Source organism: Chaetura pelagica, unplaced genomic scaffold (assembly GCF_000747805.2).
Source record: "Chaetura pelagica isolate M959 unplaced genomic scaffold, ChaPel_1.0 scaffold477, whole genome shotgun sequence".
In the NCBI taxonomy this organism is placed as follows: domain Eukaryota; kingdom Metazoa; phylum Chordata; class Aves; order Apodiformes; family Apodidae; genus Chaetura; species Chaetura pelagica.
In genome coordinates this window covers 777,796-804,257 of record NW_009953956.1, presented here as the reverse complement: position 1 = coordinate 804,257, position 26,462 = coordinate 777,796, and the positions used below count along the sequence as shown (strand labels likewise).

Here is a 26,462-nt window from a genome sequence, read left to right as displayed (position 1 = left end):
AAAAAAAAAAAAAAAAAAAAAGTAAGCCACTATGTTCTAAGCTGTATTTGAGCTGGTTTTTATTTCAGAAAGGCTGCTATAAACAGCAGTGGTTTATGCACATGGAAAGCCTAACAACTAGGCAGAACGACACTGCAGAAGATGATTCCCCCTCTCAGAGAGAGGGACTGAAAATCACAACATAGATCTCAGCACCACTTTCCAAGATGCAACTGTATTTTAAGAGCAATATGTTATTTAACAGACACTGAAGCAAGCATCAGCCTCTAAAAAGGTTAACTAGAACATAAAGTTCTGAACTTGTTGCTGAGGCAAATGCTCTGGTACAGCAGCTACTGCAGAAAATAAGTGGATGCACATCAAGCCATCTAGAGTGACTGTGCTGCAAAAATCTGCAAAAATTCAGTTGCAACTCGACTTTTAGCCTTGAAAAATTCACATTTACTACAGCTTGAAACCACACCCCCAGCAGTTATTAGAGATCAGTGGACACATGGTGAGCTGCTCCCATGCAGGACCATAATTCATGCCCGACATCTCCACTACAACAACACACCCAACGCCGTAATATATCTCTGTCCAAGAGAAAAATGAGCACTCTGCCCTGGCAACATTTACCTTCTTGGATTTTTTTCGTAGTGTGTAACCTCTGTACCAACCTAGGAGGGGAAAAAAAAGGAAAAAAAGCATTAATAAGTTCATTAATGTCACCCACCAGCTGCTCCTTCTCAGCTCAACAGCACCGTGGTTTCCCGTCACGCTTCACCCCTGCCAACATGCACAGGCAAACCCCACCTGAATTTAAATTCTCTATGGGATTAATATCCTGGCTGGAACAAGTCCTCTTGGAAGCTATAAAAATCAGAGTGATGATGCCCAAACTGACTGAGAAGACTACATGACAGAGGTGCATTTTACATGATGCGTTTAATTGTCATTCATTTCATTTTAATTACCTCATTTACCAGCATAAACAAAACCAACTCCAGAGCATTTACTTTACAAAAATGTACTGGTTGACTAGTTTGATGTTAAAACCTATTTAAGCTCCACAAATCAAGTTCCTGAATGGAGATCAGTCGTTTGCCATCTCAGCAGAAAACACGAGCACTCTGGGATTTATGACTCACATCCAAACACAGCAGCAAGGAGCCTCCAGCCCTGACTCAGCCCCAGGCAGCAGGAGGGCTCAGCCCATGCCAGGCAGGTGCCCATGCCTGGAAAACTGGCCCATTTCATGCTGCCCACGCTTCAAGACACATCTGTGAACAATTCCTGCTACAGCTTTTAACCTCTCTCCAGCCATCCCACTTCAGCCTGACTGCACAATCAAAGCAAAGCCAACACCCTACAGGGGTTTTGCCTCATGGAGGACACTACCAGAGAGATCTTCTGTGCTCCTTGAACCCAGTCCAGTGCCAGCTCACTCATAGGCTTGCACCTTCTGCAAAATATTTGGTCTTTCAGTTTCTCTGTGCCATGGCTCACTCGCTGCCTCCTGCTCAGCACCCCAGGGAAGCCCCTCAGGTGACCAGAGGTGACCTCCACAGGTTTTGAAAGACAGAACCCGGGTGCAAGGCCACCCCCTCCAGCTCTGCAAACAGGGGGTTTGTACCCTCTGCAGAGCAACACAGAATCATAGAATCAAGATGGGTGAGGATGGGGCGGATCATAAGGCAGACCTGGAAAAAAAAAACCTATACAGTCTCACTCCTGGCAACAACCAGAGCAGGAAGAAAGCTCAAGGAAGACAACACATGCTGATAAATTAATGCATTCACTCTGGGGCTAGAAATACAAATTAAAGCCTCAAGAACATAAGATTTTTCAGCCAGCTCTCCAATGACAAAGGGTAAAATGATTCATCATCTTCACACTGCATCAGAAGGCCATCCTTTGTGATCACTTGGGGACAGGCACTGCTGTCTCCTTTAACCTGGTGTCTCCAACAATCACAGCTTGCTTCCCTACAACGACCTCACATCCTGCATTGCTATTGTTTTCAGCAGAGCTTCAAGCTGGTGCTCAAGTGAGCATGCAGTTCCTGGCTCAGGTGCAAAGAAGGCCAAGTCTTTCTCCTTGCACACACTGCACCACCTGAAATCTGTGCTCAGACATGCAGAAATTTCAATCCTGCTAAAGAACTGAGTTCTCTCAGTTTTCTACAAATAAAGCAACACTTTGAAGTTCTGGAGCCTAAACTGATAAACACCATAACTGTGATCAAATGCACTGTACAAACGGAAGGACGTACAACCTATCATCTCTGCCACCTCTCTTCTCCCATCCCATCTTCTATGCTCCTGTCCAACTCTGGAAGGACATTGCCCTGCACCTGCAGATTAAAAAGCCACGTAGCAAGAACATCTCCTCACCACCAGGCCTCTGCTTTCTGAAGCTCTGCAGCAAGCAGTAGGAACTACGAGAGATTGCAGGCAAGAAAGCAGCCAAAATTTGCCTTGGAGAACTGGTTACACTCCCGCTCACCCCAAAAGTTCTCATGTGGCCAAGCAAGTCCAACCAGGTTCTTCACTGGCAGCAACCACCTAAATGTTCTCCTTGCTGGGTATCAAGCCTGTGGCTATGCCATGGGGAGCCTAATTCTCAAGGAGAGCAAACTCTCACCATTTCAGCTGGAGGCACCGAGTTGTGCCATCAACATGCACATTTAAGAGCAATGTCACTTAAATCACAGAATGGTTTGGGTTGGCAGAGACCTTAAAGATCATCTAGTTCCCATCAATTACCCAAGACACAAAATCTATTCTATTTCTTAGTTCCTCATCTGTAAGATGAGAGCAGCTTTCTTCCACACAGGCACTACACAAGAGAACATATCCCTCACAAACATGGATTAATGTACTTGAGGTCACAAACTTTGATTTTTCTTCAAAGCACAATAAACATGGCTTGTTGCCAGACACTGGACAAGGAAAAAAATCAAGTACAGTCTAGCCTCTGCTTTGGGTGAGCAACATCTAGTCCTCAACACTTAAAAAAATCAAGGGGTAGAGGGATACATGAGCTTGTTAATGACATTAAGAAGGTGTCCTAACACACCTACCAACCTCCCTTACAGCCTTGCCTAACTTTAGCTCTTGCTTTTGTAACCTTTGCATTTCTGAGTTTTGTGGAAATGAATGAAAAACCCAAAGCCCTGAGGGCAAAGAGGGTAAATACCTGATGTCAAACCCATCCCTGGAGCACAGCATGGACCTCCAGACCCTTCTCATTCTGTTCATGGCCAAGTCGGTTTCATAAAAAGGCAAAAACAAGCTGAAGCCATAAAAAAGTGATCTGGGCTTTTAAGTGGCTCACTGATGTGTTACAAGGTTTCTAGCCTCTCCCTTAACAAATATTATGGGATTTAAGGGCTGGAAATAAGCATCCACATAAATGTCTAAGTAAGATAAAGGACCAACGAAGTATCTGTGTCTTCCTTAACACTTAAAAAGACACTCACAGAGAAAATCTTGCTGTAGCTTCTCTTGAATGATGCACATATTTATTACACAGTTACTCAGATAAGGTATTTGCTGCATTAAAACAAAACAAAAACCCAAAAGCTGCAACCAGCAACAGAACATCCCCACAGTATCAGGAATAACTTATTTGAAAATACTTATCAGAGAACCCAAAAATCCTTCCACAGCAGCACTAGAAATGAGCTATTGTTCAAACAGGGCAGCTTAGTTCTGAGGGTTATTTACTGTTCTATTTAATTGCTATTCACCTTAATAAGCCACATTTCCTGATTATATGTTCTGTTTTCCCATTCCAAAGAATGTAAAGAAACAGAATTAAGAAAAAAGAGCAGGCAAGGACTAATTCAGCACATGGCAAACATCTGTTTGGGGATATCTGTTATGAAATGCCATCCTTGCAAGATGAAGGGTATTTATGAAGTCCAGTGGCTCTGCTATTTGGCTTTTCCTGTAAAGCCCACATCAGGAGTGGGAGGAAGTTTTTTAACTGAAACACAAAATTGACTGCAATTCTACCTGAAAAAAAAAAATGTTAATTTGATCTTCAAGATCAATAATTCCAGAAAGCAGCTTTTAAACACTAAGATTTAGCAGTGAAACATGCGTATTTGTTTCCAGTCTCCAAATGCCTATAAACTGCAGGCTGGTTGCAACAAGACTCCAACTTTACAGGATCTGCATATTGAATTATTTGTACAAATATCTAACATTTCAGAGAAAAAAAACCAACAAAAAAACAAATGTTTACTTTTAATCGAAGTTCAAATATTCAAATACTTCAGTAATAAAAACAAAATCCAAAAGAAATTCTACACGTGGATTAAAAAATTAGTAACATTTTAAATACACAAAGTTCATCTTAGCAATCCATTCCAGTACATGGTAGCAACATGAAACCCACCTGTCCTTCAAACAAGGAGTAGGGGAAGGAATCCACAACTACAATCTGCCACTCCAAACCCCATGGATACATGTAAGTCTTCAAAACTACTTCTAAGTTCAGAACGATTGCAGAAAACTACTTAGAAATAGCAATGATTCTACAGTGGGATGTCCAGGGCAGGATGCTGTATAAATCAATGAAAGAAGACAATTTTTTTCCCCTACAATCTTAAATACAGGGGAAAGGGGTAGAGCTTTGAGAAGCTGAATCCCAGATCTTCAGCAAAATGGTGTTACTGACTCTTCCAGGTTACTTTTCTGCCCCATGCTCATGTTATTAAGAGGCTTTTCTTCAGATGGGTCCATCCCACCACAGCCTAACACAACCCTGACAGGGCCAGGACGGATGTCAGGGAAGCTCCCAGGTGCACACCTGGACATTCATGCAGATGCTACGAAACCTCCTGGGGCACAATCTACACAAGTTTTGCATAAAAACTTGGGAGATCAAAAAGCTCCCATAATTACCTCATAACGGCAGCTCTGTGAATGAGAGAGAGAAGAATTATGGCTTCTCATTTGCCAGCACAGCAGGTACATAATGAGTAATCATTGTATAAAGTGTTTGGAGGAATATAACTCATTTGCATTTCTTTCAACATTAACTCATCCCATGTGCTTGAATCCTACCAACCATGAGTGCAAAGGGCTTTACTGCTCAGGTCCAGGGGAAAAGTGACTCATCTCCCCCATCCCACTCAGTTGGCAGCAGTCATGATTTGATAGGTTTCACATACCCTAAATCAGGATTCAAAGTTTCTCCCACATTCATTAAATAAATTTATATAAAGCTGCACAATACTTAAATAATTCCATTTGCTTTTAAAATGTATTAGGTTTTATTAAAGCATATGACATCAGTTAACAGAAAGATTCCATTTGTTTAGAGTCAAAGTTGATATTGCAGCAAGAAGCTGAATTCTGGAAGAAAATGCCAGCCAAAAACAATGAGAAACTTAATTTGCAGAGTGATGAGCAGAACTTGTTACTTTTGTTGAAATAGCATTGTTTGTGTCAATAAAGATAATATAAAAAATTCCTATTAAGCCAATATCTAAAACAAATTTATCACACAGATGTACCAAAACATCAATGCCTAGAGAAACAAATTAAATCAGTATATTAAAGTAAAACACATTTCCACAAGACAAAAAACTGTTCCAATATTTTAAAAACACCACAGTTTAGTTGTATCTTACTTATAGTTTTCCAAACTGCAGCATGCCATAAAATGTCAAGTCTAGGACATACTGACAGAGCTGTATTCTACCTGGCTCACTACTGAATCAAGTGAGAGCTGAAAAATGTTATGACAATTTTCACATTCTGGGGATTATCAAACTCAGCATTCAAATTCCCTTTTACATGGATCAAGGAGGAAAGATTTTGATACATGTAACGTTTCTACAGCTTCATATCAAAACAAGCAAAGCACCTGAAAAGCCATCAGTCCATGGCACTGCAGCAGATGTACCCATCTTATAGGAGAGACATAAATAATTTAGGACCCAGGTGACTTTCAAATTCAGATTAAACTTTTTAGCAGCAGGTTCTTTTGCATTACCCGAGGGCATTCAAAAAGCATCTATCATTTCTCTAAGGTAGGACAGATGCTACAATTGATTCATATAAATAAACTGTGAGAACATTCATCTTCCAAAGAAAAGGAAATGGTTATTCACCAGCTATCGACCACATGGCATCTTCATTCACATCTAGTACTGGTTAACTGTGTTCATCACAAATCACCTGTTTTGGCCTTTAGCAAGAAAGCAAGTAATTTGTCACCTGATAACACAGGAAGATTAAAGTCACAACCAGAAAAGTAGGATAATTCCCAAAAACAGTGTTTGAAATGCATCTTTTGCCAGCTTACCTTCATAAGTTTCCAGTATGTGCACCGTGTCACCAATCTGTAAGGAAAGTTCATCTGGGCCCCTGGCATCATAGTTGTAGAGAGCTGGGGAGAAGAGACACTGCTGTTAGCACCTGCTGGACAACTTCCAGGGGTTCTGCTTCTCCACATTAAAAAAATTGGCTGATAAGTAACCAGCATTTCTGGGAACTAGAAGGTAATAAACTACACCACCACCAAAAATAAATTTAAAGCTCATTCCTCCCTGCCCCTCCCAAAAGAAAACCTGAGAACTTCAAGCTCTGAGACCAGCAATGCTCAGGAAAACACAGGACACGTATCTAACACACATGCTGCAATCCAGGTTTGGATGGAAAAGATACGCATAATCTGAAAGACAAAGCAGTTATTAACTCCTAAAGCTAGATTTTTATGTTTCTCATGAAGAAAACTCCCTGTAAGAAGCAAAACCTTCCAGCAAGAATGAAGCCCTTGTGACCAAAGGCAGCGACTCCAGTATTTCGCCAGACTGAAGTTAGTGAACCACACTCAAGGTGGGCCCATGAACATTTCTACACAGTTCTGTAACTCCAGTTACTCCTTCCAAGAAGGTCAGCAAGTTTAAAGGCATTTTATACACTATCCCTAACAACTAATGAAACAGCAAAGGTAGCCTTCCTCCTTGACCATCAGGAGCTACCTACTCTCTTCACACTTGCAGAACACAAAGGGTTGTGCTCCTCTGAGCACAGACCTCCTCTTCCCAGTGACAGACTCCAGAGTGCAGTGACAAAGGATGGCTTTTTAAAAATACCTGAGAATCCCATTTTCTTACTACTTTTCACAACTCTTCAGGGAGTGAAAGCATTTTTGGAATACGACAGCTACCTCAACACTTTCTATCACCCTTCAGATAATCACTTGCTTTTCTTTCTACATGACTTTCCAGGGACCCAGTTGACAGGCAGCAGTGGTCATAAGTGCTCCAGGGGGCCTCTGATATTATTCTTGTAACAGAAAGAACTGGGTAAGTTATGGGTAGCTGAGACCAGCCCTCCCCTTCTTGCAGGAAACCTTCACAGATGTTCAGGCCAAAAGAGTTCATAGGACACTAATGCCACATGCTGTGCTCACGACTGGTCACAAAATACTTCCAAAAACACCTCAGAACCTACAGCAAAAGGCCAAAGGCTGCAGATACAAAGGCAATGAGACATGGGCCCCAGAAGCACCATCTCCTACCTGCCCCATCTTCTCCTGTTCCCAAGCAGCCCTAAGCAGCAGGCTAGAGCCTGTATTACACAGCTCAGCAACAGAAATTACATGTGTAAGAATCAGTAACTGGAGAAAAACACTTTCCTGATCTCAAATCTCATAATCAGTTTAAACCCAAATGCACAAGTAGCAACCCCCAAGCAGGCATGTGAGATGGTCTAATCCCACCACGAGGACAGGGCATTGGGCCCAGAAATGCCTCCAACCACAACTTCATCTTCAGCCTCCAGGAATGACCATTTATTCTCCCCAGAACTTGTCAAACTCTAGCTGACAGTGCTGACCACGACAATTACAGACCTTGGTCCTTTTCCCTCCAGATCCCCTCTTGCTTGACTTTAGAGTCAGCAGCAAATAAATGAACCTGAGTGCAAATGAGAAGAACAGAAAACACAGCACAGTGTAATATTATAAACAGAGGGGAGGATACTTCAGGGTAAAAAGAATAAAGGTCAAGTGCATCACAGAGACTAATATCAACAGTATTTAAATGAAGGCTTTAGAAACTAATATAGCTTTATTGACATGAAAACAAAAGCCAAGCTAGTTATTCCTGTTTTAATGTTTTTGTTAACTTTTTCAGTATTAAAGAAAGATAAACACTCCCTCCCAGGTATCTGGCACAGAATTAGTTCAAAGCCATAATTGCTGGTCTGCAGGAGAAGAGATTTCTGTTAAAAACACTAAGAAAAATGAACCTTTTGAACCACTGTGAGCAGAGGGAAGTTCACGATGGTGAATACTTGGCACACAGGACTCTGCCCAAGAACACTCACCAGAAACCTTTTCAGTTCAGGTTCTGCAAGTACCAGGGAAGGCAAAGTCAATAGTAACTGCCCCAAATGTGTGTGGCTGGAGTTCAACTCCTGACTCCACCCTTCAGGTCTTCCTTTACATCTCTTGAACACTCACAGCTGTCACTAGAGTCCAGAGGACCTGTGGGTGCTCAACATGTCCAAAAAATTAATCCAGCTTGAACCTTCCACCTTTGGACCCTGATGAGCAATCTTGTTGCCTCCTACCAGATATCCCAGCCTGGAAAAAGTCTCATTATGATGGATTAAAAACAGTCCTGTACTTAAATCACACTTCAACTAAGCATTTCTCCAACATTTAAATGGAATAACACTGAAGACCATAGATAGCTATGAATAAAGGACATTAAAATTTATATCCAAGAATGCTAACTGGTGTCTGTCATAACAAGGAGGGTCACATAACAGGAGCTTCACTGTGCTGACCAATTATTTGGACAGAAGATGACAAGCAGCCATCAACTGGTAATTACTGCCCATGACAGCTCCCACTGACCCGAACTGAGTGAGGAGCAACAGTCCTGGGAGGGAAGGTTTCTATTTAAAAACATGAATGTGTGAAAAATATGGCCACCAAAACATGAAATACCACATTTTTGGCTTCCAGCAGCTTTGACAGAAAAAACTAAACTAACTCTCAAGTGCATTTCACCCCTGTGATTACAAAACAAGCCTTCAACTACACCACAAACTCCTATGTAACCTAGCACATCAGTTCCTCTAGGGTAATTTTCATGTAGAGTGACATCTACAGATGTTATTACAGATAAAATGTTTGACTGGAGCAAACAGCAAGGCTTTAATTAAAGGAAAAGGCAAAATCTGGAGGAATGAAGCATGAAACTGATACACTTTTAGTTTGTCTAATCAACTGTATTCTGAATCAACATGTAAAATATTTAAAAGCCTGAAATATAGCATCCAAATTTTAATTAATTTTTTTTTTACTGAAATGCTTAATTTAAAAAATCCAGGTCTCAGTGTGACAGATTTTTAGATTGGAGAGCTCCAACCTAAATAAAGCATTAGGCATATTTACACCAGCTGACTCTAGGCCTCCCCAGGTGCTTGAATTGCAAATGGAGGCTCCCTGTTCTGGCAAAGGAGTTCAGCAGCCTCCTAAGTTAGAAAAACCTTTGCTATACAATTAAGATAAGGAGCATGGTTACATAAGCATCAAGATTCATGAACAAGACCCAGGCAGTGCAAGTTAACCTCGTGGTTAACACCAACACTACATCCCAATGCTCTTCATCCATGCTCAGATTTCCCCCCCTCATCCAATAAACTTCCACTGAAGAGACACAGCCAAGCTTCCCTATTGCAGCCAGACACACTCACCCCTCATCATTTAGAAGGATGCTATTTACAAAGCATTTTCTCCTTAGGGGATACTCCTGGGATAGAGGCAACTCAAGAGATCCCAAAGGCACCAGAGCTCAGGAAAGAAGCTGCTTTCTGAGCTACAACCATGGTGCCTTCCCAGGGAAGGAAGGCAGGAGTCAGTTCAGGCACTCACCATCCAGCACCACCTCCCTGTCTGGGCTGCAGTCTGCACCACAGATTAGAATTCCACTACCAGGTTCATACAGCCCAGTATATGGCAATCAACTTTAAAAGGGCAAGGTCACCTGTGAATGTGACCACCTCCCAGGAGAGGCCTTCTCTCCCTGCAGAAGACCCCTGAGAAGGTAATGGGGGCAGCTGCTCCCTGATGTCTCCAGCTGTGCACCTCCCAGACACCTGCATCTCATCTACATTTTCTAATTACACTTGTTAACCTGCAGAAGAGAACAACCACATTTTCTCAAAGCTGTGGACCAAGAAATAAACGTTTATTTTCCAGTTTTAAGTATCCTTAACTATGACTGATTTAAACCAGAGCTGTGGGGCCCTATATTTGCAAAATCACTCCTATAGACCACATTTTTTTTTTTGACAGTCATCACAGGGGTGCAGTTGCTCTGGCTTCTGAACAGAGCATTTCAGGTGCAGTCTTACAGCCAGGCTGTTTATAAAACTAAGGTAAACTAAAACCCTTGGGAAAGCAACTAGCAATTTTGAGGGCACATTGCTGATGAACATAAAACAGTTGTAGCTCAAGGTCTGCACTGAACATCACCAGTGGCACATGGATTTAGCATCAGTTGGTTGAGGTGGAACTGGCTGGCATGAGAGCTGAAGAGCACTCAGCAAATGTGCCCGTGAACTCCAGTTGCAGCTCCAAGATGGAATGAGCAGAACTAGGAAGGCAGAGGAGAAAACACAGAACAAAGTCACAGTGACAAAGCCATCCCCAAGTCACCTCTCACTCCACAGAAGGTCTCAGCACAGCCAAATCCTTATCAGCTGTGCTTTCAGCCCAGCTTTGCTGGCCAAAGATTCTCCCTGCTCCCCTCCTTCTCCCAACACAGCCACAAAGCACCAACTCCTGAAGTGCCAACAGTAAAGGATCAGTGTGGGCATAGAAAGAGCCATTTTTTCAACTCTAGGAGTTGATAAAGCAAGGAACAATCAAGAGGGCATTACAGTAATTGCACTAGAAACCCATTTACTGCTAAAGAATACAAACCAAACACCTCTACAGTGCTGCACTCAATTTGTGTGCATTAGAAAAGTGAGGAGTTAGAAGAATCAAAGAGAGGTGGCAAAGGGGAAAAAGAAAAAGCAAACAGAAGTAACATCAATACACACTGAAGAAGCTTTTTTCTGACTTGTATGAAAGCTGAAATACCCTAAGATACTGTAATAATGTTACAGAGCAGTGTTTCCTGGAATTATGTTGCATTAAGGCTGTTTTAATCATTGCACACTGCTAAAAGAAAGCAAACTACGTTTAACACATGATCAGCTTTATTCTACACTTTACAAAAAATAATTCCCCAAATGATAACTGTGCTTTTTCCATAAAAGCAGACTGAAGCAAGAGAGGTAAAAGCAAAGTCTCCTGCAAGTTCTCTAGTATTAAAAATAAAAGAAACCTGAAGGTTTTCCTCCTATTTTCTCCCAAAGCACAGTGGCTGCCTTCAGTACTAGGGAGACTCCTTAGTCCTGTTATTTGCACTGACAAGGTTCCAGTTTTTACAGTTGAGGCTAAAGCAGAAGGAATTAAAAACAAGAAGTATACAAGTCAGGAGATGCACCTAAGATTTGTTAGAGACTATTATTTCATGTGTGTATTAACCAAGGGTAGGTCTCCCTGCCTTACTGAACTCACCCTGTGCCTTCTCATTCCTGGTCTCACCAAGTACAGATCACAGTTCTCTCTCAGTATTCCAGTTAATTTGTCATCCAAGAACTCCCAAATGATGAATTTCCAAAAGAGTGGAGAATTCTGAAGAAACTCCTAGGCTTGCTTGAATAGTTACCATGAAACTAACAAAGAAAAAACAGCTCGTGGCTGCTGCTCCCCAGTAACACTCTGGTTACTGGTCTTACTGGTTAGATACATGAATGTGTCTTACTGCAGGTATCTCTCCAGCAGGGCTAAACCCAGAGAGTTTTAGTAGAAGGTAAGGATTTATTCTCATTTTCCCTTACAACAGGAAGACCATTCCTCTTCCCCTGCCTCCAAAAAAAGGTCCATTTGGAAACTATTCCCAGGCAAGCTCTGCCTCTCCTTCAAGAGCTACACAGGACACCTGACAGGGGCTGGAGAATCCTGAGCCAGGGCCCTGGCAGACCCCACAATGACATCCCTGCAATGTCAGCCTGCCTTCCTTCTTCTCAAATCAACTCAGTCAAAAGAAAACTAGTAAACATACAGAAGAGTAAATTGTGCATTTAGGGGAGAACCTCAGCACAGGTGCAGCACCAGCTGCCAACTGAGCACAGGTTGGGAAGAGCAAAGGGCCACCCAAGCTTCTATAACCATAACAGGCATGTCAGGTTTTAGAACAGATGGCAACACGGGAGCAATATGTTTTGTAACACAGCTGGCATCTTATCACTACTCAACATGAATTAATAAGCTGAGGAAACTTCATAAATCCAGAGCACTTTCCAAACTTCAGTTGTGTTGCCTTTCAGAAGCGTAACAACCCTGCAAGCAGAACTCAAATGTGACAGAAAAAGTCCTTTCTGCACTAAATATAAAAACAAATTTTAAAAAATAAAGAATTCTGGACTTATCCGAGATTTCCAAGACCAAGTTCAGGTTCTCTTTTCCTCCTCCCCTTTTCTAGCCAGATAATTTATGTTGAGGGAGCTAATGAAGTATGATGCCAAGTCACTGACAGGTTTCTCCCTCTTCCTTGCTACTTACTCTGTATTCAGAGTACTTCACCACTAAGTACTGAGGGTAAAAAGCTGAAGCTAGTGTTAAAAAAAGATACCATTATTGCCTATCACAGTATTAATAATATGCCAAAATGCATAGCTAACAAGAAGCACAGTCAGGAACATCTTAATATTAAAAATCGATTTCAAAGTCCATTAAGTGAAACACATTGTGTGCAATAAGTGATCACACCACCCCAAGCTCTTAAACACCAGCTCTTGTAGAAGCAAGATGCTGATTCAGACAAACAGAAAACATTATCTAGAGACAGATGTCTTGGCATCTGTCTTCTGGTAACACAGGATCACAAAGTGAGTTCTGATGTTCCCCTTAATTTCCTACATTTCACTGGGGACACGAAGAAGTGGTAACTCTGCTCTGTCAGCCTAGAGGCAACATGCTCAAAGACAAAATGGCATTTGAACACACACCATGCTTACCACTGTGCACCTGAAGAAAGGACTTTTGTGCTTCTAATCAACTGAAATTCACAACAGGCTCACCCTGAAGTCTCTGTAAAACTTTCCATGTCGCTATGCATAAAATGCGCCCAGGTATCTGCTGGGCGTGAGAAGGGAGGGAGGAAGAGAGTTAAATGCTGGAGGGGAGAAGGAACTAGTTCAGCTTAAGGTCAGTGCTGGCAGAGAGTCTGCCAGGAACTCTGTAGGAACTGGTGATGAGTCAACATCAGCCCGTAGAATTAGACAGAAGTTCCCCAAGAGATGACAAGTGACCAGAGCTGGCAGTGTTGCAGCTCCACACCCATTCCTGGCTGAGGAGCATCCAGCTGCACATCCCTGCCCCTTCTCTTGCACCAGCACTGCCACCCACCCCATCCCTCAGCCAGAAGCTACCAGGAGCTCAGCTGACTCAAAATCTCAATGTTGTTTTTTTCCTGCAACAGCTCCATAAATAACCCAGAGCAATCAGGGAAAACCAGCAATGGCAGAGTGCAAAGGCAGCAGCACCTGCCCAGGCACAGGAAGGTGACAGCATCAACTGCAACCAACACTAACTACAGCCTTAGAAGGTACCAAACTGAGCAGTGCCGTTCAAAACTGTCCTGCCAAATACAGAAGTTAAATTAACTTCCCAAATACAACAAACTCAATCCTAATATGAAAAGGATTGTCTAAGAGTCATATGCACAATGCAAGCAAACCCTGAAGTCCTTCCCAATCCAGTGTTCCAGACCAGAACTGCAAAAATTATGGTCAAAGTCTGCACAGACACCAGTGCTCAATCACAAGTTGCCAGTTTGGTGCTCATGTAGGGCATGGAGCTTCCCATGAGGTTGGAGCAGCACCTGTTACTCAGGTTTGGTAGAAAAAGGTTGATGGACACAGCCAGTTCCTCAGGACCTTCATCACCCCTGGACTGAAACAGAACCTTTGTACCTTTTTCAGCTTTCAGCTGAAACAGCCAGGAAGAAATAAAGCCTAGTTATGTCTGCATGAGGCTTTTAACAAAAACAGTGCACACCACACTCCTCTTGGCTCCACCTGAAGATGCCCAGCACATCAGTCCCCTGCTTCAAGCTTTCCCCTCACCAATGCAGCAGGTCCCTATTGCACTGAGTGCAATTTTGCAAAGGGTGTCTTTTACTAAGCATGTCTATAGCAGCCAGCTTGATGTCACAGCTACATTTTAGCTGTCATTTCAATGGCTATAAAAATCAAGTTCAACACCATAAAACTGCTATCCCACTACTGTGGAAACAGTCACCAAAAATGGCTCCTGAAAGACACTGTTCACTGCAATTTAGAGCTGATGATGCAGAGCAAAAAGCCTAAAGCAAAGGGGGAGTGAGGTGGTGGGAAGAAGTTTTCATTTCTTACTGTTCTTCCTCCTCTGTATTTCTACAAGGCAAAATAAAATCAAAATTCCTCCTTTACTTTCTCAGGAAAGCTTACGGAGCAGGGAAGAGAGGAGAAGGCATTTTAGGCTTTTTACAAATCAAACCTTACTCCATTTATTTTTACGTGCCATCACCTTATTTGTCTCCCAGTCCCTCAAGCTGTCTCCAGCAGCAACAACTACAGAGAAGGAGCACGGATCCAGTCAAATAATCCCCAAGTAACTTGTTCTGCTTTCTCAGAAACACTAGTCAGGGAGAAGAATTACCTGCTAAGAGCTGCAGTTTGATCCACCACCACTTCCTCTTTCCCACAACAGCTAGGCTATTGCAGAAGCTGGAAATACATGGTATTTCCCTCAAGTTGTATCTTAGACTGGAATTACTTTAAGAACATAACCACGGAAGCGAGTCAAACAGCACTGCATGCATTGAAAGAGCAGCATTTTGCAAAAACAGGGAAAAATTGTTTCTCTCCAAAGCAATAAGAAATCACATGCCTCGTGCTGCTGCCAGAAGAGCAACTGAGTTGGCTGGGCAGCTCATCTGAACAAAGAGTCACTGTCCAGCTCACTCCAGCCTGCAGAGCCAGTCCCTTCCATCAGCAGTGGGATTTCCTGGCCAGAGGGAGCTGGATCCGTACAAATTCCATGTTACCCACCTAACAGGAATCCCTGGAACCCATACTCATTCTTACATTCATTCCAGAAGAAACAAGGAGAAGGAAATCATATGTAACTGATATGCTATTACTATTTTTAAAAGACCCAGTATCCCATTTTATACTCCATTAATACATATACAAATTTATGGGAAATGGGAAAACCAGAGTAGAGGAGAACCCAAAATATTTCCTCACAGATGTGGAACTCCCCACCCTTTTGCACCGTAAGAACCTAAATTCATAGCCCAACACTTAATTTTATCACAAGTTAACCTGGTCATTCTGGACTTTAGTCTAATAAAGTTGATCTGGCCCAATAATCTATAACAAAAAAAAGTGGGAAATTCCAAGACAAGAACTTTCTGCCAGCTGCTGAGTCCTGTCCTACTGACCCATTTAAGCCCCCATTGCTGGGGAATCCCTCAGCCTACTGAAACACAAAGGTCACCCTTACACTTACCACCCCCAGCCTCAAAATCCCCCTCATTAATTCAAAAGCAGCGGAGGCCACAGCACCTTCCTGCCTCTGCAGAACCACTTGAAGAGAACCTGAGCACAAACTACCTGTCTTTTAAAAACAACACTGATCATCATGTATATTAATGCCAGCAGGTTGGTTTATGGTGCCACCAACCCAGTAGCATCTTGCTAACCTGATGGTATAAGAAAAAAATAGTTTAACTATTCTTTTTCACATGATCTTCCCAGTGTTGTTCCAGCTCTTCACTGAAGAGAGATGAAGCACACAGCTGAGGCACACTGGTGGCCCAGGCTAGGACCAGCCAACAAAAGAGGCAAGAGCCAGCTTCTGGCTGGAGGAGCAGCTCAGGGCTGCTTCTAGCACTGTCCTACTGGAAACAAGGACTAAAGGAGAACCATTTCCCTGTAATGATCTCCAAAGTGACACAGAAGACACTAAATCTGCTCAAATGCTTGTTTTCTCACAGGGTTCAACTGGCAGCACAAGCTTGTGCTAAACTGGACAGCATATCTGCCCTCCACAACCACTTTCATCTTAAAACTTTTGGCTTCCCCATTGTAAAAATACTTCACTAGTCTAATAACTAGTGGTTATTTCTCAGCCATTCAACTCACCACTTTCAGGACCTTTACCTCAAAACATAACTACTCAAAAAGCCAAAACAATTATAGCTAGTGCATTGGGTGCTCAATTCCTCATCTCCAGAAAAACAGCTAATTTTTAATATACAAATCAACATACATTTGTGCTAAGTTTAGTGATAACATCCTAGGAGACACCTGGACCATCCTGTAGAGGGACTCATGTCCACAGCCACATGGTGAGGACCTGCAATGTGCGTGAAGGGGGACTGTGAAGGGGGAAGAGTATTTGTGTAATTTTCCTGTAGGGAGCCAACTTACTCCTCTTCATTAGGAGCCTTCAGTGTTGTGAAAAAGAAAAGTTCAAGCTTTAAAAACATTTCTTGATCTGTCAGTGTCCCAAGAGCAAGACTGTGTTGCTGCATGCAAAGGTCACAGCAGAAGCTCCTGCAATGTGCAGGTGCAGGAAGAAGGGAGACACGAGGTAGAGCCCAAAGCTTCACTGATGTTCACCAACATCCTCCTTTCTACTAAGTTGACTCAGTCATTCCTCAATGCTATCACTACCCTACTCATCAACACTTGAAGTGGTATTACATTATTCTATTTCCCTTCCACAGAACTATTTTCTATTTTCCACACTCCTTATGCAAATGTTACAGAAGCTTCAAGATACCATTATACAAACATAATACACAAGCTCCTAATCTCAGAGTTTCTATCTTGATGCAAGAACAGCTCCCAGATCAGCACACTGAGCTGTAGATGGTATCATGCCTGCACTGTAAAAGCTTACAAAGTTATCCTAATATTTTAGATATTCAAGCTCTAACAGCATTGCAACTTTTTGCACACATCAGCCAAGAACACATTCACCTTCATGCACTGTAACTAAGAAACCAGCAACTGTTGCATTAAGCCCAAACTGTACTTTCTGTATTTAAGGCACAAATCTGAACCAGTTAAATCACTCATTTATCACAGTTCAGTAAATATAGGCCTGGGTTGCTGCAAAAGTTATTGATAAAAATCTGTTAATAAATAATTTTGAGAGCACTTTCAGCTAGAAAATCAAACACAAGCTGAACCCACACAAAACTTTTAAAAATTTAAACAGCCCTACAACCAAGCAATTCTCTTCAGTCCTTATTAAAATGTACTTATCCGGCTATATCCAGTCCACTGCTTTACTCTTTAGGAATCAGAATTCCCACCCTGCAGAGCTCCAAGTGACCTACTTCAGGCACTCCTTGAAGACCCACTTGCTCCTCAAAGAATTTTTTTTTTCCCAAATCAAACCCTGCTACCAATGGGACAGTATTCCCATCATGTAGGCAGCACGCACTGACTAAAAGAGTCACTCCCCATCTGTGTTGCAGACACAATTGAAAGGCAGCAATGGTTTAACAAAGGATTTACCATTACCATGTGAAGACCTGCATCAACATCCCAGCAGTGTGATTCACTAGGAGAGGGACCAGATCAGACTAAACAGAGCCCAAAGTCCAGCTCCTGCAATCAGTATTTTTGACACACCAAGACTTCACAGCAGGCAATTCTGTATTAGCCAGAACTAAGACAATTCCCTCATCCACCACCACCTTGGCAGTACTGGAGCTGCTCTGGACAGTGACACTCAGCACTAAAGTGATCCCATCTAATGGAACTGCCCCTATTATCCAGATGTCTAATGCTTCTTTAAATCCTTTTAGACTCTTAGTTACAGTGAAACACTCAAGAACAAAACCAACAAGTAAAAATAAACAAAGTGTAATATAATAAATGCCAAAATAATATTTGGCTCTCCACCAAAAGTTTGGGGTTGGTGTTTGGTCCTGTTTGACTCACCCTATGGAAACTACAGCCTAAGAAATACCTCTGCCCCACAAAAATACCTGCTCTCACCTCCAGCTACTTCAGTTGTGAGCAAGAACAACTGTTTTCTCATCAGAAGTGCTCAATAACTGACAACTCTGGGAAAAAGATCTTTATCCACCACTCCAAATCCTTCCAGTGTTTTGTTGTATGCCACCAAGTTCATCTGAAAAAGGCATCAATGCCAGCTGCTGTGTTTGTGAGCAAGCCCCAGTCTTAAAGGAAGTCCAAGCTGCTCTTCTGCTTGCCCATTGTCTGGGAAGTCTGTGAGAGAAAGGCTGTCTTCTTTATGCCCAACTGTTAGTGAGCAGCAGCAACACAAAAAAAGGGCAGAACAGACTTGACCAAGGTCACATAGGTGTGGAAGACAGGTTGTCAACAGCTAGAGGCATTGCTCTGATGGGCTGTCAGGGAAGGAGGCACAGCCAGATACTGTCAGACCAAAAACACCTTCTACAGAGAAATTGATTTGAAGGGGAAGACCAAACACCTCAAAAAAACAAACAAAAAATACACACAAAAAACCCCATACTTTCCTTTTAAATCAATTTTGTAAAAGCACTACCAGTAGAACCACTGTTTTAGTTAAACCACTTACCCTTTATTGGGAGTTTCACAGAGATCAGCCCACAGAAGAAACAAATGAACCCACACCACCACTTCAGAAGGGAGAAAAAAGTCCTTCAAGTCTATTCCACCTAACACTCTTGGTCAACAAAGCATCAGGGAAGTTATAGATTGATGGAGACACAACCAGTGTTTTCCATGAACATGATGGGTGAAATAGAGGGTAGCCAGGTGGGTGGAAAGAAATTCCAACTAAGGATGACAAGAGGACAGGTGATCCCTGCAGAAAACTGGTGGGCACTTATGTGTAAGGACAAAACACCAGAAGTAGAGAAAAAAGCTTGGAAGTCATTATAAATTAAGAAGCATATGTCGGATTAAAAAACATACAAAGAAAAATAACAAGGTAGTGAGAAAGCTTTCATGTATAATCATAGATAGCTTTGTATCACAAATAATTGTGCTCAAAAGACACAAAGCCACACATGCTACATGCAGAGCCCAAAGCCACCAAGCCATCCAGCCACCAGGCAGCACCACCATCACCTCACGTGAACCAGACCACACCATGGGCTTGGATATCAGCTCTAGTGCCTGCATATCTGAGTTACCACGGAGCCATAGAGTGTCCAGTGCAGAACAGCAAAAATGGTAACGTGCTCCCATGTGACCCCAAAGCAGAAGGAAAAGATAAAGAAATCAAGAGGACAAGGTTTTCCAACCCAGGCTGTGCTGCAAGGCAGAAGCAAGGACAGAGGGACTAAGAGCCAACCATACTACGAGTGTCTCCACACCAGTTAATGAGGGAATAAACACAGGCTTTCTCCCATCTACAGCTGGTCCCTTCAGATCCTCTGACCAACAGGAGCTCCATGCAAGTCAAACAGGAGCCCATGAACAAACCCACTTTTAGCTTTTTCCATTACTTAATACTAAATAAAAACTCCCCTCCTTGCCTGCATGTTAGTTTTTATTCATATGCTCATACTTTGGGAGATTAACCTTACATTTAGTCAAGAGAAAGTTTACAGGTTCCCACAGACCCTTATCTGTAACTTTCCTGACCCAAGTGACATGCTGAGCCGTATCTCTACTTAGTCATTAAAACCACAGTGCAACCCCTCCTTGAGATGACAGTATTTATAGAGCTTTCCAAATAACTGCCTTGATAATCCACAGGCATTTCAGCATCAAGATTTGCTCACTGCAGTCATATGCACAGCAGCTTTTTTGAAAGCAGGCGTCCCTTTAAACCATTCACCATCTGTGTCAAAACTTGGAAACTCAAATATCATCAGCTACTTCCATCTGGCTCAGCACTGAGATATTTCCTGTTCCAGGGTCCACAACAGGAATACTTTTTATGTTACCAGCTGCTTGCATTTCACTTCATTTCTGACAAGCAGCCTTTGCTACAGACAATATTATACATACACACCACAGCTGATGCAGAAGCAACTCCTCAACAAAAGCACCCAACCCCATTCACTGAACCATTCCCCACCACTCCATTTTTTCCAGCTGGCACAATTAGGATGTTAAAGGCTCAAACATCAGGTGGGAGGCAGGAGGCAGCCATGCTGCTGGAGACACAGGTAACAGTAGAGCTTTCCATGATCCTGCATCCCTGCCACCTTCCGACAACTCCCACGAGCCTTACACAGGGAGCACAGGCACCACCAGTGCCAGGGTTTGTCATCTTAGCTCTTTCCAACTATTTTGCTTGTGATTCCATTCATGGAAAGATACAGCAGAGTTGAGGGTCATTGGCATTAGGTCTGGATGCAGTCTGGCATCGGGAGCTCCTTGTTTGGCATCACCTACCTCATGGGACCCACGGGCTATTCAGCTTTGTTCCCTAAACATATGCTATTTTATTACACTCAAGTCAAGTGAGGTCAGTATTTCCGTGCTTTGTTTGGAGAGACAGAGAAGGCAGAGCAAACACAAATACCTAAGGCTGGACTTCCAAAAGGTATCTGGATGCTGGAAAAGGCTCTCAGGCACGTCCTGGTTTGTGTGCTGTCACAGATCTCCAGTGCCCACCTGCACACTGGCAACGCTGTTCGGGAGCTGTGCCCCCACCAAGCTCTGCCAGCAATCAGCCAGGAGCTCACCGTGTCAAGCCACCAGGCTTCTCCACAAAGACCACTCTCCAAAATGCCACCAACAATGCCCTCCACACACGGGACTCCTCAGAGACTCCTGCTTTACTACAGCACCATCCCAAACCTCCTGCACCTACATGATCTTGGGAGCTGCTCAGCCAGGTTTCCAAGCTCGATATTAATTAATTTGTGCAGTAAAAACATTAAAGTGATGCAACTACTGCAGCACTGGAGATGTACAGAACTGAGTGCCCCAAGAAACCAAGTGCCTAACAGCATCTACAGCCCAATTATTCAGACTTCTAGTTCCACTTGCCTTCCTAAATTACAGGGTAAACATTGTATCACTCACTGCTTTTATTTGCTACTAAGTAACAGACATTTTGGAACTCAAACAACCTGTGGCAAAATCAACCACAACAAACCTCTGAAAACAAGGTTTGAAAATACTATAAACAGTACTTTAACTAAGGCAGCAGTGCTAAGAGCTATTATTTAAAAATAAAAATAAAAAATAAAAAATTCAAGTATCATGGGCAATAGTTACTTCAGTTATTCACCTGGGTTTTTTTATGGATATACATGATTACACAATGATAGATTTCAGTGTGATTATTTCAGTCCAAATATAAAGCTGTGCGGAGCAGAAAAATAATTCCAGAGATATTCCACATTTTGCTGATGAAACTGAAATCCAGCAACTGCTGCTTCTTGTGTTACAAGTCTTTGCATCAGAAATCAGATTTAATGCACAAATTACATAAACATGGGAAGATAAATAATACTATAAAAATATAAATGCTTTCAAACTACAGCCTGAAAATGTAGATAATTTCAGAATTGCCAGAATTATCTCATTTTGAGCATTCTATTGGTTTACATAGGGCATTATTTCAATTTCCAGCCCCCAAGCTAAAGGAGGAAAGTACTCCAGTAACTTATAAGGAATTAATTAAAGCATTATTCAGAAAATTGCTGCTGTTAGAATAGCCTTGGGATCTACCACAGGCTAGAAAAGATAATTTTTAAGTGTCTTTAAGCCTACCAAAAAGATGTGCTAATTTTTCAGTGGTCCATCTCCCTGTCAGGGAAGACCCATAAAGAGCAGCAGCAGAGAGATGGTGAGTAGCCACCACTGAAAGTCTTGTGAAAGCTTCAGACTTGCAGCAAATAGAAGAGGAGAGGCAAGACTGACATCTTTAATAAACACTTTCAGACTAGATGAGCACTAGCTCCTCATTTGAGCTTTGACTCATTGACCCAAGTCAGCTTTCAGCTGTTTGTCTAGAGTCAGACACCTGAAGAACTACTAAGGGATTAATGCAAAGTGTATCCTGCATGTGCTCTTCAGCCAATACTGGACAGCCTCCAGACACATCAATATTTCAAAGGAAAACTATTGCAAAGCTTAGGCCTGTACTTGCAAGCTGACAGAAAGGCTTCCTGGAGACACTGGTTTGACTTGGAGTTGCATCCAGTTTACTCTCCCCTTCCCTGAAAGTTTTCCTATGCAGAAAGGAAAATGCCCTTAGAATTCAGAGAAAGCTGTGCCACACACAGCAAATAGTCTCAAGTTAAGATTCTATCAGTGCACCTAAATCAACTATTTATGGCAAACGAGAGGCAAAGAGGAAAACTACAAAACCCACCAAGGTATCACTTGAAATTCAGGGGGGAACTCAACAATGGTTTTCCTCCTTAATTAATACCAAACAAAACCCTTAAATCAGGACCTCATCCTGATGTCACTTCCATACTTGTGTACGATATAAAGTGCACATCTTCTCCCTGTGAAAACTCTCCCTTCCCTTTTTATTTTCTAGGAACAAGAGCGTTAATTAAAAGCTGAAAAACTCCTAAACTGACTGAAAACTTCCTCTGCAGAGTTAAATAAATGCTCTGTATTACGCCCAGAGGCAACCAGATGCCTACAGGAAGTCAATATGTGCTAGATGAAGGGGGGGGGAGGGGGAAATGATTTCCAGTAAATCCCTCAAGGAATCATTTCTCAGAACAATTCCTATCTGCAATGTTGTCAGGAAACCAAACGGGAGTACACACTTGCTTCCACTCATCTGGTGTCTTCATCCCTCTCCAATCTGTTGCTTACAACAAGTGTTTATTGACAGAGGGCAACAGTAACTGCTGAGTAAAGTAAGTGTGATCAAGCACCTGCCTACAGTCAAGTTAAGGACACTCACTTAGGAAGAAGATGGTTTCATCTACCAGTTCCCTACCTCTGCATCATGCGATGCCAGGCAGGGCAAAGAAATGCATCCCCTCAGAAAGCAGGGAATGCAAAGGTATTGCACAACATCACAAAATTAAAGCTCTAATCTGGACATACAGATATCCAGTCCTTTCTCCATCAAGGTTTCAAATTTCTGAAGGTTCCCAAAGCCAGGAGCACCCCTCCTGCCAGGCAGAGCCTGCACTGGCTTATTGATTGTGGCAAGGGTGTGACACCCTTGTTTTCCAGCAACTCATGAGGGGAAGCAGAGGAAAGTAGAGTCAGCATCCTGAAATTAACAGGATCTGAGAGTACAAGCCCCATGGTTGGGAAGTTCTACATCTGTTCCTGCACGGACACAAACAGCACTATTTTTCTATTTTCCCATTTATTTACCAAAAAAAAAAACCCAAACAGATTAAATCATCACAGTGGTTTAATTACTCTATATCTGCACATTACTCTATATCTGCACATACTTTTGAACACAAAAGCATTAAGGGTGCAGTATCTGTAGTAACCACAGTAGCATTGCTCCACACTTTCAAGTCCAAAGGAAAAGGGTCAAACAGCAGCAAAAGTCAAGAGGATTCGGATGTTCCTAGAGCCACTTTATGCTAAATAGGCTCACAGACCCACTAAAGCAGCTCATTTTACACCTCCTCTCCACTGGCATAAGCAAGAACACCAAAATTACAGTTTTCACATCACACCAAAAGCAGGAAATGCAAGACTGAGCAGCCAGACTCTGCAGCCACAAGGAGCTTCTGGGGTTCCCTGGAAGCCTCTGATGCTCCTACTGAGGAAGCCACGAACCCACATGGCCATCTCACCATCAGCACACACCTCCCCACCAGCCCAGGGGGAGAGATGAAACACAGAGCCAGATGCTGAGATGAAGGAGGATCCTCAGCATCGTGAGAGGAGAAAAACTATCTCAATTAAGCTGATTGTTTTCCTGTTTTGGATGGTTCCCTGTATGCTAATCCAATAACTGTATTATCCCATTATATCCACACCCATTCCTCATCCAACCTCCTCGCACACTGAGCCCCGAATTCTCTCAGGAAGTGGAGCTGAGTCACGCTCACAACTGCCTGCTGAGATAACGCCCAATGTGCAGCTCTCCTCATTTTAAGGCAGTAAGTTAAGTTTACACATATGCTGGACAACCAGCACCACCTCCAGACCCCACCATGCCAGGTGGAGTGGGCCGAGCAGGACGAGCCCTTCCAAGCACACCTGTACCCTACCTCAGCTCCAGCATGGGCATGTCACAGTCATTCACTCCTGCTGCATCACAGCCAGCAAATCTTCAGGACCCAAGGTGTTAAGAAACCTTTGGCTGTGCACAGGCACACAGTAGTCAAGAGGAGGAAAAAATGAATCTGTATTACACATACACACGTGGGTATTTTATATACACACCTCTTACATTTTATTACATTACACGTATGTATTTCACTGAGATGGCAGTTCAGTTAACATCCCTGTTGGGGAGCAGGCAGATGTTGCTGTTTCACCCTCAGACAATATTGACACAATGTCAGTCTCCAGGACTGGTCACGACAAACAGTTAGGAAGAAAAATATTCCAGTGCTAGCATGTCCAGCTTAACAATGCCCTCTCCCTTCCTGCTAGGGACTGCAACAACTCTCCAGAACCTGAAAGTTTGACAAGCAGCAAAAAAGATAAAGCACCCAGAGTTTTGCAGTGGACAGAAAGACCATTTTCTTAACAACACAACAATGTGTGAGACACGTGTAACCAAACTGAATATTCATCTTCCTCAAGAGGAAATCCAGTGACACCAAAAAGGAGTTATCCCTCCCAAAGCAGCACCTAACAGCACAGGCCAGTGAATCACAGCTTTTAATTAGCTCTTAATCTGATTTTATCTCCTTGCAACACTAGGCCTGCTTTCCACTCTCACACCCCTGCAGCCCAACAGAGACATACCCTCATTTTGCTGAGGACCATCTCTCTCAGCTAACTTGCAGGGAAAAAAAAGAAAATGAACTATCACAGAAAGACAAACATCTATAACACCATGACCAACTTCTCTCCGGAGCAGGGGACACAAACAAAACACACCAACTGAGCACATCCCCTTGTGCTTTTTGAAACTGTGAACCTTTTTTTTTTTTCTTATATTACATTTAAGTCTAAACATACAATATCCCACAACAGACATCCAAACGGAATTAACCAACATTTTAAAATACTCAGATTACTCCACACTTCTGAAGCCCTCACCCTTTCAAACCCACTCTCAAGACACTGATTCCTGGAAAGCCAGGGCCAGGCAATCTCCTCTGCCACAGCAGCAGATATGAGGAACTGCAAACAAGGAACTTGCTTTCGAGTGTCACTGGCTCGGAACAGCAGCCTATGCAGGATGGTTTAGTCATCCCAGCCTTCCAGAAATACCCTACCCATCCCAAAACACACAGCAGCTATATGGAAAAGTTAAGGAGCAACTACCACCTTCAGCAGCTCTGCTCTCTGCTGTTGGTCCTGTATCCTCAGCCCTGGTATTACCCCCAGCTTGCACACTGTGATACTGACCAGCTAGGACTTGATAGTCATTTAAAAGTCACACTCTACTTTTCTGGGGATATAGACACAGAATTTAAGAGTAACTCCTAGAACTCTCTTGGGCTCTACTTAGACCCAGGAACTCCCTCCTTCCTGCTCATTCTGTTTACACAAGGCTCAGCCGTGGGTACACACGAAATCTAAGTTGCTCTCCACAATCAGCAGAGCCCAAAAAACTGCAGTTAACACCGAACTTAGCACTTCCAAGTTGCACGGGCAGGTTTCTTCTCTCCTTCCCCAACACAAACGCTGGGACTCACGCCACGAGTGTTCCCCACAACACTTCTGTCCAAAAGGAAACACCTTCAACATCAAGCCGGGCCCTCTTGGCACAACACTGCCCAAAACCGAACCGGGTTCGGATCTGTCGAATTCAAGCGGAGACGCTTTAACTCCGGGCAGGGAACAATCCCCCTCTGTCTGAGAGGGGCGGAAAGAGCCGGGCACGAAACGGACCCGCGGGCAGCAGCGCAGGTGAAGCCCCTCATGGTTACGGGGGTCACAGTCCCTGCAGAACCAAGAGCCTCGTCCCTCGGCAGCCTTCAGACCTTCCTCTGCTCAGGAGGGAGAAGGGAACATCACCCCGCAGCAGGGCGGGCTGCTCAAGGATCCAGCCCTGGAAGCGGATCCTGTTGAGCTGCCGGGAGGGAAACACCAAAACAATGTAAAAATAACTCGGAGCCCTCTGCTGTGAGGCCAAAAGTAGGACTGGGGAAGAAGACAAGAGAGAAGAAAGGCAAACTTTTCTGGAAGCAGGAAAGACTCCGGCGCGGCTGGCCCGGCGTTCCCAGCCCCGTTTCCAACCTGGCCCTCGGTAGAGCCCGGGGGCTGCAGCCCCCCCGGACCCCGCTC

At 43.1% G+C, this 26,462-nt stretch overlaps 1 protein-coding gene across 1 annotated transcript in view; it reads right to left on the bottom strand.

Annotated features, from left to right (window-relative positions):
• Positions 1-26,098, bottom strand: part of DOCK1 (dedicator of cytokinesis 1) — a 298,906-nt gene extending 272,808 nt beyond the window's left edge. The window contains exons 1-4 of the mRNA XM_010001879.1: positions 25,964-26,098; positions 7,858-7,921; positions 6,304-6,387; positions 619-659 (exon numbers count right to left, since the gene is read on the bottom strand). Of these exons, the coding sequence (XP_010000181.1) occupies positions 619-659; positions 6,304-6,387; positions 7,858-7,921; positions 25,964-26,098 (324 nt within the window). The remainder of the gene's footprint in view (positions 1-618; positions 660-6,303; positions 6,388-7,857; positions 7,922-25,963) is intronic.
• Between the last annotated feature and the right edge of the window lie 364 nt (positions 26,099-26,462).